Source organism: Mustela nigripes, chromosome 15 (assembly GCF_022355385.1).
Source record: "Mustela nigripes isolate SB6536 chromosome 15, MUSNIG.SB6536, whole genome shotgun sequence".
Taxonomy (NCBI): domain Eukaryota; kingdom Metazoa; phylum Chordata; class Mammalia; order Carnivora; family Mustelidae; genus Mustela; species Mustela nigripes.
Window position 1 is genome coordinate 20,674,178 of NC_081571.1, and position 16,848 is coordinate 20,691,025.

Below are 16,848 nucleotides of genomic sequence, written 5' to 3' on the forward strand. Positions count from 1 at the left end.
ATTATACTGAGAGGAAAAAATAAGGAGTTTAACAAAATGAGAATTCTATACCAAAAAGTATCCTATCTAAAATGAAAAATTAACAGAGTAGGCATAACTGTCAGTTGGACACCTAGAGAGAAAGGTCAGCCTGAAAGAGTATGGTAGAAACCATCCAAACTGAAGCACAGATAGAAAAAAATTAAATACTAGAAGAAGTTGGAGAGTCTTAGTGAATTGTGAGATAATATTAAGCAATCTCAAGTACGTATAACTGGAGTGTCATAGTGAGATTGAGTCAGAAAAAATCTGAAGAACTAAAACAGCTTTTTCCAAATGTGATGGAAAACATGAACCCACGGACCCAAAAAGTTAAATGACCCAACAGTGAAGACCATACCTAGGTACACCATAATCCAATTACTGAAAACCAGCAATAAAGAGAAAAAATCTTGAAAGTGGCCAGAGAGAAAAAGACATATTATTTGCAGGGAATAATGGTAGGCATATTACTGACTTCTTGTTATAGATAGTACAGATCAGAAGACAATAGAATATCATCTTTAAATATCTCCTTTGATAGTGTATTCATCAAAAATATCTTTCAACCTGAAAGAGCAATAAATAAATTTTGAGGTAAAAAAAGCAGAGAGGATTTATCACTGTAAGAAAGGTGATTCCTTCAGGCTGAAGGAAAAGAATACCAGAAGAAAACTCACAGAAAAATAATGAGTACAGGAAATACTAAATGTAAAAGATAGTTAACCATTTAAAACAAAAATACAGTGAATTTTTGGATTTTAACACATAGAAATAAAATTTATGACAACAAATGCACAAAAGATGGAGTGGGAGGAAAGTAGAAATGTACACTTATGATGTTATAAGGTTATTATATAATATTTTTGAAGGTACATTGTGAACCTTGCAGCCTGCTCTTGGACAAAAATCATCTAACATGTCCATGAATAAGATAGAATGCTAAAAAACAGTCATATCAAAACAAAGCAGAAAAGGAAAAACAACAGATAGGACAAACATAAAAAAAAAAAAAGCAGGATGACAGACTTAAATTCAGCCTTATAAATAACTGTATTAAATGTAAAAGACTTACACACTCCAGATAAAAGGCAGAGCTTCCTAGATTAGATGAAGAAGCATGGCCCAACTGTCTGCTATCTGTAAGAAATCCACTTTATATGTAAGGATACAAACACTTTAAGAGTAAAGGATAGTAACAGATACACCATGCAAATACTAATCAGAATAAAGCTAAAATAACTATATTAATATCAGAAAAATTAGACTGCAGGACAGATACCAAAGATGAGGTACATTTTATAATAATAATAGAGTCAGTTTATGAAGAAGATAAAATCACCTTAGGTATGTGCAACTGATAGCAGAGCTTCAAAAACCAAGCAGTATAAGCTCAAAGAATTGAGGAAGAATAGATCCACTGACAATTGTTAAGTAGATATTTCAACTCTGCTATCTTAGTAGTTGTAGAAAAAGTAGACAAAAACTGAGTATGGTGTAGAAGAACTGAACAATGCCACTAATCAGCTCAACCTAATAGAAGGATATAGAATACCACACACAACTATAGAAGGTAACATTCTTTTCGATTGCATTTGAAACACTCACCAAGCTAATTTAAGAATGAGCAAAAAGAAACTAAAAATATATAATCCACTAGTGAATATTTCCATCTGTGAACATGGTATGCTCATTTATTATATGATGTTATAGAATTTTCAATACAGTTTTGTAATTTCCTCATATAATCTTCTCTATTATCATGTTTATTCCTAGGAAATAATTGTGACAATTATGATAAGATCTTTTATTTTCCATTACCTGTTCTAATTAGATATTGCTGGTATATAGGAAACATACTCAATTTTGTATGGTAACTTTGAGTCTGGCCAAGCAGCTAACCTCTATTTTAGTTAGTTTTTTTTTTTTAAGATTTTATTTATATATTTGACAGACAGAGATCACAATTAGGCAGAGATGCAGGCAGAGAGAGAGGAAGGGAAGCAGGCTCCCTGTCCAGCAGAGAGCCTGATGCCGGGCTCGATCCCAGGACCCTGAGATCATGACCTGAGCCAAAGGCAGAGGCTTTAACCCACTGAGCCACCCAGGCACTCCTGAAGATTTTATTTTTTTAAGTAATCTCTACACCCATTGTGAGGCTTGGACTCTCACAACCCCAAGACCAGGAGTTGCATGCTCTTCCAACTGAGCCAACCATGTGCCCCTAAGATAAGCTTTACAGTGTGTGACAGAAAACTGACCTGAGATGGAAAATTGACTTGATCCATTGTGATGTTTTTGATGTGTTAATGTTAAAAGAAAAATCAAAATTCTTTAACCGATCTATTATTTATAAATATATTACCATCTTTTCTTTTTAGATTTTCAGGCTTAAATTGTTAATGACTTCTTCTCTTCTGTGGTGCATTTGATTGCACTCTTAGTTATGGTTCTGTAATAAAGCTCAATTTTAGTGATCACAGAGCCTGAATGTTGAAATAAGCTATTTTTAGAAATGCTGGGTTTATGGTAATGATGAAAGTTGTGTCATGTTGTTATGGCAACCAAAATCTTAAAGTACTGATTAATGACAAGCTCACTGATTCTGTAAGTAAGGAGTTCATTTCTTATCACAGCTAAATGCTTTAAATAATTATTTAAAATGTTTCGTGAACATGTTTTAAAATGGGTGATATCTCCATTTAGTTATATATTAGTCTTTATTAGTATTTTTGAGATTTATAATACTAAATTTTTAGGACATTGTTTGTAACAGGAAAAATCGAATTTCTTAATGCATGGTATTCTGATCAATAAGAAAAGTATTGCCCTTCTGTACAATTTTATAACATCCTCATCTTCTCCTCCTTCAATTTCTTTTTTCTTTTTTCCAGCAGTTAATTAACTACATGACCGTTATTCTTGATACATGATACACTGGTATAGCAAAATCCTTTCTAAATGTGAGAAAGACTTTCTGAAACTTGGAAATAGGGTAAATTGGTCTGGGAGAGCAGTGTGTCCTTTCTGTGTCACACTGAAGCATTGTTAACAGACCCCTCGAGAATTATGTAATTACTTGGGGGCATGTTTCATAGTTTGATGCTCTGCTTATTATTGATTAAAGGCCCCATGCTTCCTAATGTCCTGTGTATTTTTTTTGCTCCATAGGACATTAACCCATTCTGTGTCTAACCTGTTTCTATTCTAACCTTCCTTTCCAAATGCCTGTAAATGACCAGTTCCTCAAAATGTCCTGTGAACTATCTTTACATCTTATGTTTCCTATGAAAGAGTTATAAATTTTTGACATTCTTTCATTCTTTGTATGAATCATGTTTTTATTTTCTAAAAGTTCTGTTTGCACTATGATGATTATTATTAAACTGTGCAGAGGCCAATAGAGCACCACCTAATAAATTACTACTTATGAGATTTCATGGTAGTAAAGAGACCAAGAAAGTTAATGGTCTAACTTTATAGATACTATAGCTTACTTCAAAATTTTTTTCCCTTTCAGCTGGCCTTTTTGTATATTCTTTGGTCATGTGAAAAACAGGACACCTATCTTTAGACTTTAACCTCCAGAAATAATTCTAAGCAATGTCTACAGTAGCCAGACTGTGGAAAGAGCCCAGATGTCCATCAATAGATGAATGGATAAAGAAGATGTGGTACATAAGAAAAAAAATTACCATTTGCAACATTGTACATAGAACTAGAGGGTATTGTGCTAAGCAAAATAAGTCAATCAGAGAAAGACAGTTTTCATATGATTTCACTCATATGTGGAATTTAAGAAACAAAATAGAGGAGCATAAGGGCAGGGAGGGAAAAAAGATAAGAGGAAATCAGGGAGACAAACCGTAAGAGACTTAACTCTAGGAAACAAACTGAAGGTTGCTGGGACGGGGGGTCGGATGGAGTGATGTAACGAGCACTGGGTGTTATATACAACTGGTAAATCATTGAACTCTATCTCTGAAACTAATAATATATGGTATGGTAATTAATTGAATTCAAATGGAAAAAAATAATAATTTTAAAAGTACTCTCCATCCAGCAGCTCTGGACTTGGCCGTGGCTGATCAAAATACAGAGTGTAGATCTGAGGTGGATGCCCATGCTAGCTCCAATGCTCTGCATAGACCACTAGAAAACAATACTGCTTTCATCCCTGTCTGCACACGAGTTGATCCGTGGATGAGCACATTCCAGGTTTTCAGAAGCACATGACTGACATGATTTGTTAGTGATTTTAAATGTAGTTAGATAATACCTGAAACTTCCATTCTGAACATTATTTGTCACTATAATGATTCATCATTATTCGAGACTCTGTATTTCTTAAATGATACTAGTGAATAATTTGGGCTGAGACACCAGGCACGCAGGCAGATATACAGATACACGCATATTTTTTAAGATAAAAGCTACATACTAATTGCATAGTAATTAGCACAATAAATAAAGAGGAGGAGATAGTAAAATGGCAAAAGAGCAAAACTTTTAACATCTCAGATTTGTATATAAATGTAAAAATATTTATATACAAATAACTGGCATGCTCATTATAAATCATTATAAGGAACCCAATTCCCCCAAATAACATGTAGGTATACAAATATGTGTATGTGTGTATATGTGATGTATTCATATGTATGTGTATAAATAGAGGGTTTTTTTTTAATTAGCAGGTCATTAAAACACTTTCAATCCAATGGAGTAATTTAAGAGCTGGAAGTACCCTGTATATATTATCAATCTCAATATTTTGCCTTATGGTAGTGAAGTTAGTCCTAGAAAGGTTAAATAACTTGTTCAAGGCAACAGTAATTAAGTGGCAGAGCTTCAACTAGAGTAAAGGTCTTCTGAAAGTGATGTTACTCACTGTTCCATTTGATCTCTACTACATATAGTTCATTAGAAAAAAATTACTGAATATGAGTGTGTGGACCTGTACCTGGCTTTGGTAGTGATAGGTAGTGAGAGTGAACTCTTAAATTTGTAGAGAAACGTAGAAAATCATTATCAGTCGCAGTTCTTGCTCTTTACAGTTTGGATTTGACTCTGATTCACTTTGGAGAATCTCTCTTCCCATTGCCTTTCTGTCCTGGTTGGCTTTAGCAGCTAGCTGACAGGCCAGGAGGAACAGTCGTTTTGCCTTTCTTTATTCACCCCACTACATGAGACTTCTTTCCTCCATGAGCTTTGGTATGTCTTATCTTGTTCTGCACAACTGTGTTCATTTTTTAATCCCTTCCCTATCTTGGTAGCTTCCTAAACTGAGGAACAGAATGAGAAACCCTGTACTATCGAACAGCAAAATTGAAAATAAATTATAAACTCCTATTTGGTCTTATTGGCTTGGTTGTATTTATTTATGTCTTAGTAGTATTGCTTTATTCTGATTTTCTCCATTGTAGATTTATAATGAATTTTCTGTTGCATTGTGAGTTGTAAACATTTGCAAGCTAGGGGCGCCTGGGTGGCTCAGTGGGTTAAGCCTCTGCCTTCTGCTCAGGTCATGATCCCGGGTCTTGGGATCGAGCCCCGAATCGGGCTCTCTGCTCAGCAGAGAGCCTGCTTCCCCCACTCTCTCTCTCTCTGCCTGCCTCTCTGCCTACTTGTGATCTCTGTCTGTCAAATAAATAAATAAAATCTTAAAAAAAAAAAATTTGCAAGCTAGTTTAGCTTATAAACAGAAACGTGCCCTGGGTTATTAAAATTTTTGATCATTGACTCTTGGGAATAAAATTTAAAATTTATTCAGATTTTTCAGGATTCCATTCTACATTTACCAGTTACTGTGAACTTTTTAAACTTATATTTAACATTCATTATTGTACCATATTCTGATTTTAAACTTCTTGTGGGAGAGAATAACCTTGTCTCTTTGTATTCTTTATGTAGTATAAAAACACACTACATTTAGATTGAATATAGATCTTAGAATAATAGGTGTAAGTAATGGATGCTTTATAACCCTCCCCCCAAATCTGTCTTACTGCTTTGAGTAAAGAACAAAAAACGCTGTGTCTAAAATTCATAATTTGACTAGTTGCAAAATGGGCATCAAATGTGTACTTAACAGAATTTTAGAATATTAGTTTATAGTATTTTTCATCTATTTCCTATATGGAAAATAATTTTGCGTCATACTGATGCATTTATTTTTATGCTCAGTTAATTGTAGGATTGATCAGTAATAGATCACAAATATCTCGAAGGCTCATCTGGTTAAGCAGATTTCCAAACCAGTTTCTACCATCCTCCCTTCCAGTGAAAAGGTGGTATGGCCAGTAGCATTACTCCAGTCTCTTCAGAGAATTTACTCAGTGTAACTTCCTTCTATCCACCCTCATTCTGAAAGCTTTAGCAATTTGGGGGAAATTTCAAATCGATTCACCTCACCAAGAGTTTGAGACCCTGTCAGAACAGGGTGCTGATGACCCTAGATCATAAGTTTACTTTTCTTCTCATTCTGTCCAATTAATTTTATTCTTTCTTAGACCACAGATACACAGATAGTCTTCCAAATATCACTTGCACGTTCCAAAATGGAATAATTATTTCTAGCTCTGAGGATCAGGGAATGAGAGAGTATTTGAATGTGAGAGAGAAAGAAAAGCATCCTGGGCAAATGAAGGAATAGAGCAGAGGAATTAGGTGAACAAAAGCAGGGGAGAGAGAACAGAAATTGTGTCAGACCTCAGGATCAGAGTTGTGATATGGAAGATGCTATAAAGGATTCTAAAGGACAGGATGAGGGATTTCGACTTCCCAGAAACCAGAGAAACTCCTTGAAGGAAGGCCCTGGGTGAGGGAGAGACAAGATAATAGGTGTGGTTTAGAAGAATTAACCTAACAGCAGTGCTTATAATAGATCGAATGTGAAAAGACTAGAAGAGAGAAGATCAGATGGGAGCTTTTTTCTCTACTCCATTACAAGAGTTCGTTAGGGTCTGAACTGAGGTGATGCAGCATGGTTATGCCACTGACAGAAATGAGAAACAACAACAAAATAGGTTTGGGAGTAAAGCTTGAAAGACGCATTTAAATTTAGTTGTAAAAATAGAACAGATAGTGTTTTTGTCACTAGGCATAGTGATACATGAATAGAAGTAGTTGAGGATGGCAAGAAGTAAAGGTCATGAGAACATAGAGTTGATGCAGATTTTATGAACCCCATGCTATTTTTTTCCAGCCAGATCTTTAAAAATTGGCTTTAGTTCATTTAAAACTTTTTATTCTCTTATGTGCATATGTAGAAATGCTTTTTGTGGAAAATGCTGACTTGTTGGAGGCAAGTGTCACTTTATTTTAACCCGGTAATATAAACAGATGAGAAATCTAAAATGTGGTTACTAGTGTAGGAGCTATAACTGAAAGGACAGTTTACTGTAAGTTATTCTGAGATTTGAAGATTTGATAAGTATGAATGATGATAAGCCTCTTTCGTTAAGGTTAATGTGTTACCAGTCACGTTTGCAAAATCAGGACATTGATGGCAGGTCAGTTTCTGTTGCTTGTCTAGTAACCCTAAAGATACAGCTGTGAACAAAACAGAGTCCCTCCCTTCTGCAATAATAAATAATGAATATAAAAAAGTATGTTGGATCCCCAAACCGAAGTAAGTAACTTGTGTAGTTGTACAATGATTTTTTTATGTATATACGTGGTAATTATGAAAATGAAATGTATTTGTTCAAATATGAAGCTTCTTGTAATTCTTAGTATTTTATTTTTGGATCATGTGTTCACGTATTGTTTGTTTCGCCACAGAGAGCAGATCATAAAACAGTCTACAGAATTAGTCTGCAGAGCTTACAGTGAGGTGTATGCCGCCGTCATGGATCCAGTCAATGAATACAAAGATCCAGAGAGCATCCTCCACCGATCGCCACAGCAAGTGCAGACGCTTCTCTCCTGATAATGTTATTTGAATGTGTTAGCATAATGGTGCATCCCTGAAACTTTAAAGGTTTTCTTGTTCTTTAGTCTGTTAATCTCCTCTTCGAAATTGGATGGTTACGATTTTCTTTGTATCATAACATTGTAGGTCCCAATAATTTCTTTTCTTTGATCTCAGTACCATGGAAGTAAGCAATACAATCTTGACCTGAGTCAGGGTTGCTCTGTATCTGCTCCTTCTGTAGAGATGGTGTGTTCTCTGTGAGCCACCTCCCCAGCTCTGTAACTTTCTGGAATATAAATGTGTATGGGGGAAAGTCGTATGAAAGGTATGAGGGATTTTTATTTTACAACATTAGTTCCAAATGAATAATACATAAAAAAAAAGTTGTCTAAACTTAAGAATTAATATGAAGATGGGACAGAACATCTCCTTACCTAAAGATTAAGTGGCTTTCTTATTAGTTATTCATGTGAGGAGACATATTTAAACCAAGGAGCAGAAATATACACTTAGCAAAAAGTGGGAAAAGAGAGAGAGAAGTAATTTAAACAAGGTGGATTTCACTCTGTGTTTACCTGGCCTGAATTCAAGGTGATGTTCAGCACTTCAAAAGGATTTTAGGTAGGGAGTCACCCTGGGCTGCATGTAAGTCTAGTGTCTAATTATAGGTATTTGTTGTATAGTCTGAACTCTAAATCCAGCCATCTACAGATTTTATCTGATGTTCAAACCAAAGAATAAGGATCTACTCTCACACCAGAGGAAAAATACAGAGTAGCAGCTGCTCACTGACAGTGTGTCTATCCTCCTGGTGGCCCCTCACAAGAATGATTTGGGCTCTGACTTTAGAACTTTACCTATGAGTAAGATTCAGAATCACTGTGTTTTTAAAAAAAATAGATCTCAATGTGTTTGATCTGACTTTACTCTGTTGGTAAGATTTCAAGGATGATTCTTATTAGCAAAAATATCTTAATTTCTGATACAGCTATAAAAAGAGGTGAGTCCCTAAGTTATGAGAAAACTGAGGCATAGGGAAAAAATGGACAAGGCGAAAATATTTTGCAAATTAGTAAAACTAATATTTATGTGACATATAATATTTAACACTTATTTACAGAACATGGCTTATTCATGTATCTGAAATTTTAATTGTTTATATTAATATGATTCTTTTGGAGTAAGAGCAGTTATTTATCACTTCTTTTGGTATAAATCTGTGCTTTTAGTCTTTTTCCTTCAATGAGTATATGTGGTATATAAAAGATAGAAAATAAAGTATGATATAAATCAAGAACTTAAATTATATATAATTTATTTCTACCATGAAAAAAGATTGCTACCTTATTGATGAATCCCTTTGTTTTCTAGGAAAAAAATGTGTTGGGCTTTTTACACACAGTTTTCTCAAAATATTAAAATTATTTCTACAACAGTGATAATTGAAGTACATTTTGATACATCTCATCAGTGTGATTTTAGAAAATGTACTACAGAAAAGGAAGTACAGTTTAGGACCAAATTGAGATAACCAGTATAAGACTGATGAGCAGAATGTGTTATGAATATTATCTTGAGTACTACGTCAAAATAAAAGGTTTAAGTGCTAATTCATGGACACAGCACTTATATTTGATAGATACTTCCTGGTTTGTGTTTTGATGCGGCATAAATATAACCTTAGCTAGAGAATACATGTGAGCCTTTTCTCAAAGAAAGGTATTTGCCTCGCAAAAACCTCTCATTAAATTCTTCTCTTTCTTTCTTTGCACCTGAACTTGAACGGGTGAATATTACCTGAGAAAAATCACATAAGTGGACTGAATGACTTTTTAGATTCATGATCGCAGTCTTCAAATGGCACTCAGTACTGCTTTGTAGTTTACTTTGTCTCTTTGTTAAACTGACCTTTCCACTTTTCATGAAGACTTTTCTGCCCTCACTCTTAGTTAATGACCCTCATAATTTATAGAGAAAATAGAAGCTGTTAGATTAATCTCCCTTACTTCCCCACCTTCAAATACTGCACACATCTTCTCCATCTTTCCTATAGAAATTGCAAAAATGATTTTTTATGAAGTTACAAACATAGAAATTATCATTTAAAGTCATAATTTTATAAAAATTATAAGTATCTTCTCTGGAGTTGAAAATTGTAACTGAATTTTAAAAATTCACTGTAGGAATTGAACAGATTTGAACAGTTGATAAAAAGAATCTGCAAATTTGAAGTTAGGCCAGTGGAGATTATCCAGTCAGAGGAACAGAGAGAAAAAAAGGATGGAGGAAGAAAAGAAAAAGAAACAAAGGATGAAGATGAATAGGGCCTAAGAGACCTGTGGGATATTATTAGCAATATTCACTCGGTGGGCATTTCAGAAGGGAAAGAGAGGGAAAAGGGGGCCTAAAGAGTATTTGAAGAACTATTTGTAGGAAACTTTACAAGTTTGTTGGAAAGTTTAATATATACACATTTAGGAAGTTAACCAAGCCCACGCAGAGATACATACCAAGACACATCACAATCAAATTATCAAAAGCCAAAGTCTAAGAGGGGAACTTGAAAGTAGCAGGGAAGATAACTGATCGTGTACATGTGATTTACAATCATGATTCTCATCAGAAACCAGAGAGGCCAGAAAGCATTAGATGATATATTCAAAGTGCTAGAAGAACAAAACCATTAACTTAGAATTCTATAGCCAGCAAAACTGCCTGTGAAAAATATAGACAAAATTGAGACAGTTCAGAATACATGAAAACTATCATACCTGCCTTAAAGGAATGTTAAAGGTAGTCCTTGTGGCTGAGGGGCACCTGGGTGGCTCAGTTGGTAAGCATCTGCCTTCAGGATCGAGCCTCGCATTGGGCTCCCTGCTCCATGGGGAGCCTACTTCTCCCTCTACCTCTGCTCCTCCCCCTGCTCATACACTATTCCCCCCAACAAATAAATAAATAAAAATCTTTTTAAAAAATAAAATGAAGGTAGTTGTGGCTGAAATGAAAGGATACTAGACAATCACTGGAATCGACACAGAAATAAAGAATACCAAGGAAATAGGGGACTTGGGCAACACTGTAAACCAGCTGGACCTAACAGACATCTCCAGAACACCACCCATCAGCAGAGTACACGTTCCTTTCAAGTCAGTGTGCTGCATTCTCCAAGACAGACCGAATGTTAGGCCACAATTCAAGTCTCGGTTAATTTAAAAAAGACTGAAATCATACAAAGTAACTTTTCCAACTACAATGGCACAAAATTAGAAACCAATGACGGAGGGAAAATAAATATGGAAATAAACAATATATATACTCTTAAATAACCAGTGGGTTAAAAAAGAAATAACAAAGGAAATTAGAGAAAACTTTGAGATGAATGAAAGTTTGGTATAAAACAGCATACCAATACTTAGGGTATGCAACAAAAACAGTGCTCAGAAGAAAATAGCCTACATTAAGCAATAAACTAACCTAAACTTCCGCCTTTAAAAAACTAAAAATAAAGCAAACTAAACTGAAAGCAAGAAGAAGGAAATAAAGATTATGGCAGAATATAGATAATATAGAATAGAAAAATAGCATTTCAGTGAATGGATGTGCTAGCCATTCTGTAATCCATGTAGAGATGTGCTTGAATACACATGTCAAAAAGTGAAAAATAACATGTTCATTGGTATGATAAAGCCAGAAAAGGCAACATCAGAAAATCATAGTCCAGTATCCCTTATGATTATGAATGCAAAATCCTCAACAAAATACTAAGAATATCCAACAACATATTAAAGGATTATATGCTAGGACTCAGTAAGTTTGTCCTAGGAATGCAAGAACAGTTTAATGTCTGAAAATCAATCAATGTACTATACCATATTAATAAATAATAAACATGATTACCTCGATGCAGGGAAAGCTTTTGATAAAACAAAAACACTCAACAGATTAGGAATAGAAGGGAACTTCCCTGAACCGACAAAGGACTCTTAGAAAAATCCACATCTAACATTGTCTGAAAGCTTTTCCCCCTAAAATCATGAATGAGATAAGGTTGTATACTCTTGCCACGTCTATTCCACATTGTACTAGAAATTATACCCAGAGAAATCAGATAAGACAAATAAAAGAAAGATGGAAAAGGATGAAGTAGAACTATGTCCTTTTGAAGATAGTATGAGCATGTATATCTATCATATATTTATGTTTATCTACCTATCTATATGGTCATATCTGTATTAGAACCAATAAGCAAGTGAAGCGACATTGCAGTATATAGACCAGTATGCAAAAATCTGTAGTATTGCTGTACACTAGTAATGAACAATTTGAAAAAGTAAGAAAACAGCCCCATTTACAGTGGCATCACAAAGAATAAAATACTTAGGAATAGATTTAACCAAGCAAGTGATATACTTATCCACTGCAAACTGCAAAACATGGTTGAAAGAAATTAAAGGTGGTCCTAGTAGATGGAAAGACATTTCATGTTCATAGTGAGGAAATAGAGGACTTGGACAACTCATACATCCATTGTCAAGTGAGTTTTTTACAAAGCTGCCAAGTCCTGTCAATGGGGAGAGAATAATCTTTTTAGCAAAAGACACCACAACAACTTGAAATCCACAAGGAATAAGATTGAAGTTGGGGGCGCCTGGCTGGCTCAGTCAGTTGAGTGTGCAACTCTTGATCTCAGGGCTGTGGATCTCAGGAGCCCCACGTTGGTTGCCGAGATTACTTTGTTTTATTTGATCTACAGTAATATTTTTTTTATTATGTTGTCACTATACAGTTTGTTAGTTTTTGATGTAGTGTTCCATGATTCATTTTTGTGTATAACACCCAGTGTTCCATGTAATAACGTGCCCTCCTTAATACCCATACCAGGCTGACCCATCACCCCACCTCTCCTCCCCTCTGAAACCCTTAATTTGTTTCTCGGAGTCCATAGTCTCATGGTTCATCTCCCCCTCGCAATTCCCCCCTCCTTCATTTTTCCCTTCCTTCTCCTAATGTCCTCCATGCTATTCCTTATGTTCCACAAATAAGTGAAACCATATGATAATTGACTTTCTCTGCTTGACTTATTTCACTCAGCATAATCTCCTCCAGTTCTGTCCATGTTGTTGCAAAAGTTGGGTATTCCTCCTTTCTGATGGCTGATTAATATTCCGTAGTATATATGGACCACATCTTTATACATTCATCTGCTGAAGGGCATCTCAGATCTTTCCACAGTTTGACTGTTGTGGATATGCTGCTATGAACACTGGGGTGCACGTGCCCCTTCTTTTCAGTACATCTGTATCTTTGGGGTAGATATCCCAGTATTGCAATTGCTGAGTCGTGGGGTAGCTCTATTTTAAATTTTTGAGGTCTCTCCACAGTTTTCCAAAGTAGCTGTATGAACTTGCAGTCCCACCAACAGTGTAAGAGGATTCCCTTCTCCACGACTTCTCCAACATTTTTGTTTCTTGCCTTGTTAATTTTTGCCATTCTAACTGATGTAAGGTGGTATCTCCCTGTGGTTTTGATTTGAATTTCTCTGATGGCTAATGATGATGAACATTTTTTCATGTGTGTTAGCCATTTCTATGTCTTCTTTGGAGAAGTGTCTGTTTATGTCTACTGCCCATTTTTGGACTTGATTATTTGCTTTTTGGGTGTTGAGGGTGCAGAGATTACTTAAAAATAAAATCTTAAAAAAAATTGAAGTTGGAGCATATTCGTGACATATACAAAAATTAACTCAGAATGGGTCAAAGTTCTCAATGTAAAAGTTAAAAACTGTAAAACTCTTAGAAGGAAACATAGGTATAAATCTTTGTGACCTTGTATTAGGCAACAAGTTTTCACCTTTTATATTATACACATTTTTATGCAGAGTCACATAATAATGTTGAGTTCTTGGAGGTCAGCTTATTTTTCCTATTTAGTTAAATATATTGTTTAGATTATAATATAAACAACTAGGTCTACATATGGTTACTTTAGGGCTATAATCGTACTTAAGCATACTTATCTTGAAAATATGTATTTATTTCCCTTTAGAATGTGCTTTTGGAGATGGATGATGTAATTATGTATTTTCACATCCACATAAGAAATGACTATAAGTTGGCTAAGAAATGAATATAAAAATAATTTAACAATAGCATGCTTATCTATCAAATCCAGCTAACATTAATGTTAAAAACCTTCCTAGCACTTACAATTTAATAAGTAAAAATAAATGGTACTAAGCTTATGAAAATAAGCGAAAATTGTTGGTAGGACCAAAAATATCATATAAAATATTTCTTTGCTTCAAGAGGATAGATATATCATTATTTGACAGTGTTTTTTCATTGTATATTTTATTTTATTTTTTTAAAGATTTTATTTATTTATTTGACAGACAGATCACAGGCAGGCAGAGAGAGAAAGAGAGAGGAGGAAGCAGGCTCCCCGCCGAGCAGAGAGGCCAATGTGGGGCTTGATCCCAGGACCCCGAGACCATGACCTAAGCCAAAGGCAAAGGCCCCAACCCACTGAGCCACCCAGGCGCCCTCATTGTATATTTTAAACAGTTAAAGTCCCAGACAATCTAGGAGTTTCAAAGCTAATAGCTTTGCCACCAGGATATTAATTTACTTGAGTATTCTCTTTATTTCCATCAATGTCAAGATCTGAAATTTCACTGGAGCGAGCATTATTTTTTGCCTACTAAAAGCAAAATGACAAGAAACAAGAATTGTTTTTCTTGCGCAAGCCAGCAGCAAAAGTTAGGCCTCGTGTGTTGAGATGCCACGAGCCCTCCTAAGGGGTATCAAATATATGAGCCTACTTTGGAGAATTCAGACAAGAGCTGACTGCTGTTTGCTATCCAGGCCTCAGATGGAGTATAAAATGGTAATGAGCAGAGCACTGAGGTTGAAAATGCATTTGCCTGAGAAGCCAAATCTTAAAAAGGAAATCAAAGATTTGGTTAGTATTCCACAGCCTTGCAATATGCACTTAATAGAAGACCAGGAATTTTTCTTGCTTGAAAACGGTATTAGCTCCTTTTCACAAAGATGTAGCAAAGCAAGCATTCAGAAGTCAGAAGGTTGCCGTTGCTGCCATTAAAAACAACGAAAACAAAAACAGCATGTCAAGTTACCCTGCCTTTATTCTGAATCCTACCTACAAAGAGGAAATCACTTAGCCACTGAGTATTAACAGGTTAATGTAATGAATCATACAATAATAAATTATAATAGAGTTTGCAGAAACCCAGAAATGTGCAGATATACTCCTGTGGTTAACCTGTGATTCCGCTTGCACATGGTAAACCGTTAGCCATGGTGTTGCTCTTGGTAACCACAGGTTATCAGGGGCTGATGCAGAATTCGTATTGCTTCCTACTTTGTGTGTGGTAAGAGTGGGATGAGGCTAGAGTTTTCTCTGTCATGAATTTTTATATATGTGGGCACATTTCTGGATCTTGTTTGCATTCTTATCATAGGTTTCCTTATTCCTGCACCAATAACATATATTTTAATATTATAACTTTATAATCTTAGCATGTGGTAGGATGGTCCATTTTGTCTTTTTCATCTAGAATGCCTCAGGCATTCTTGGATTTTTCTCTTCCACTTCGCTTTTAAAATCAGCTATTTCTCAAGCAGCAGTCAAGAATATGGTTCGGATGGGGGCGCCTGGGTGGCTCAGTGGTTTAAGCCTCTGCCTTCAGCTCAGGTCATGATCTCAGGGTCCTGGGATCGAGTCCCGCATCGGGCTCTCTGCTCAGCAGGGAACCTGCTTCCTCCTCTCTCTGCCTGCCTCTCTGCCTACTTGTGATCTCTCTCTGTCAAATAAATAAATAAAATCTTAAAAAAAAAAGAATATGTTTGGGATTACTTTGTATCTATATATCAATTTAGGTACAATTAATATCTTTATGATGTTAAATAATCCAAATCATGAACATGTTAAATTTTCACTATGTAATGAGAGTAGTTTTAGTGTCCTTCAAAAAAAAAGTTTATATTTTTTCATATGAATCTAAGAAAACTTTGCTTTATTCATTCCTAACACAGTTCTTGTTCAGAGTATAAATAGTATCTGTTTTTTAATTACATTTTAAAATCTGTTGCTGAATGTAAAAACAATTGATTTTTATATGTTGATTATATTAGATCTAAGCACTTAACTCATTTAATGTATCTAATGTAATTTCTATGCTTTGAGTTTTCTATATAGACATTTATATTACTTGAGACTAGATGACAGTGTTGTTTCTTTCTTTGCAATCTATATGCCCTCCATTTCTTTTGTTGTCTTAACATGATAACCTAGGACTGCCAGCAGCAATGATAATACACATGTTTCATAATTCAGATTTTAAAGGTGACATTCCCAGTATCTCACCATTAAGAATTACGTTTGCTCTATTTTTAATTTCTTGAGGAATCTCCACACGATTCCTCAAGAAATTAAAAATAGAGCTTCCTTATGACCCTGCAATTGCACTCCTGGGTATTTACCCCAAGGATACAGATGTCGTGAAAAGAAGGGCCATCTGTACCCCAATGTTTATAGCAGCAATGGCCACAGTCGCCAAACTATGGAAAGAACCAAGATGCCCTTCAACAGACGAATGGATAAGGAAGATGTGGTCCATATACACTATGGAGTATTATGCCTCCATCAGAAAGGGTGAATACCCAACTTTTGTAGCAATGTGGACGGGACTGGAAGAGATTATGCTGACTGAAATAAGTCAAGCAGAGAGAGTCAATTATCATATGGTTTCACCTATTTGTGGAGCATAACAAATACCATGGAGGACAAGGGGTGTTAGAGAGGAGAAGGGAGTTGGAGTAAATTGGAAGGGGAGGTGAACCATGAGAGACTATGGACTCTGAAAAACAATCCCCTCAGATTGTTTTTCAGAG

The 16,848-nt window shown here is 35.3% G+C and overlaps 1 protein-coding gene across 2 annotated transcripts in view; it reads left to right on the forward strand.

The window, feature by feature from the left end:
* COG6 (component of oligomeric golgi complex 6) overlaps positions 1 to 13,644 on the forward strand; it is an 80,387-nt gene extending 66,743 nt beyond the window's left edge. For both annotated transcript variants that reach the window (XM_059377442.1, XM_059377443.1), the window contains exon 19: positions 7,804 to 13,644. In XM_059377442.1, the coding sequence (XP_059233425.1) occupies positions 7,804 to 7,951 (148 nt within the window). In that variant the 3' untranslated portion in view covers positions 7,952 to 13,644. The remainder of the gene's footprint in view (positions 1 to 7,803) is intronic.
* Positions 13,645 to 16,848: the final 3,204 nt, after the last annotated feature.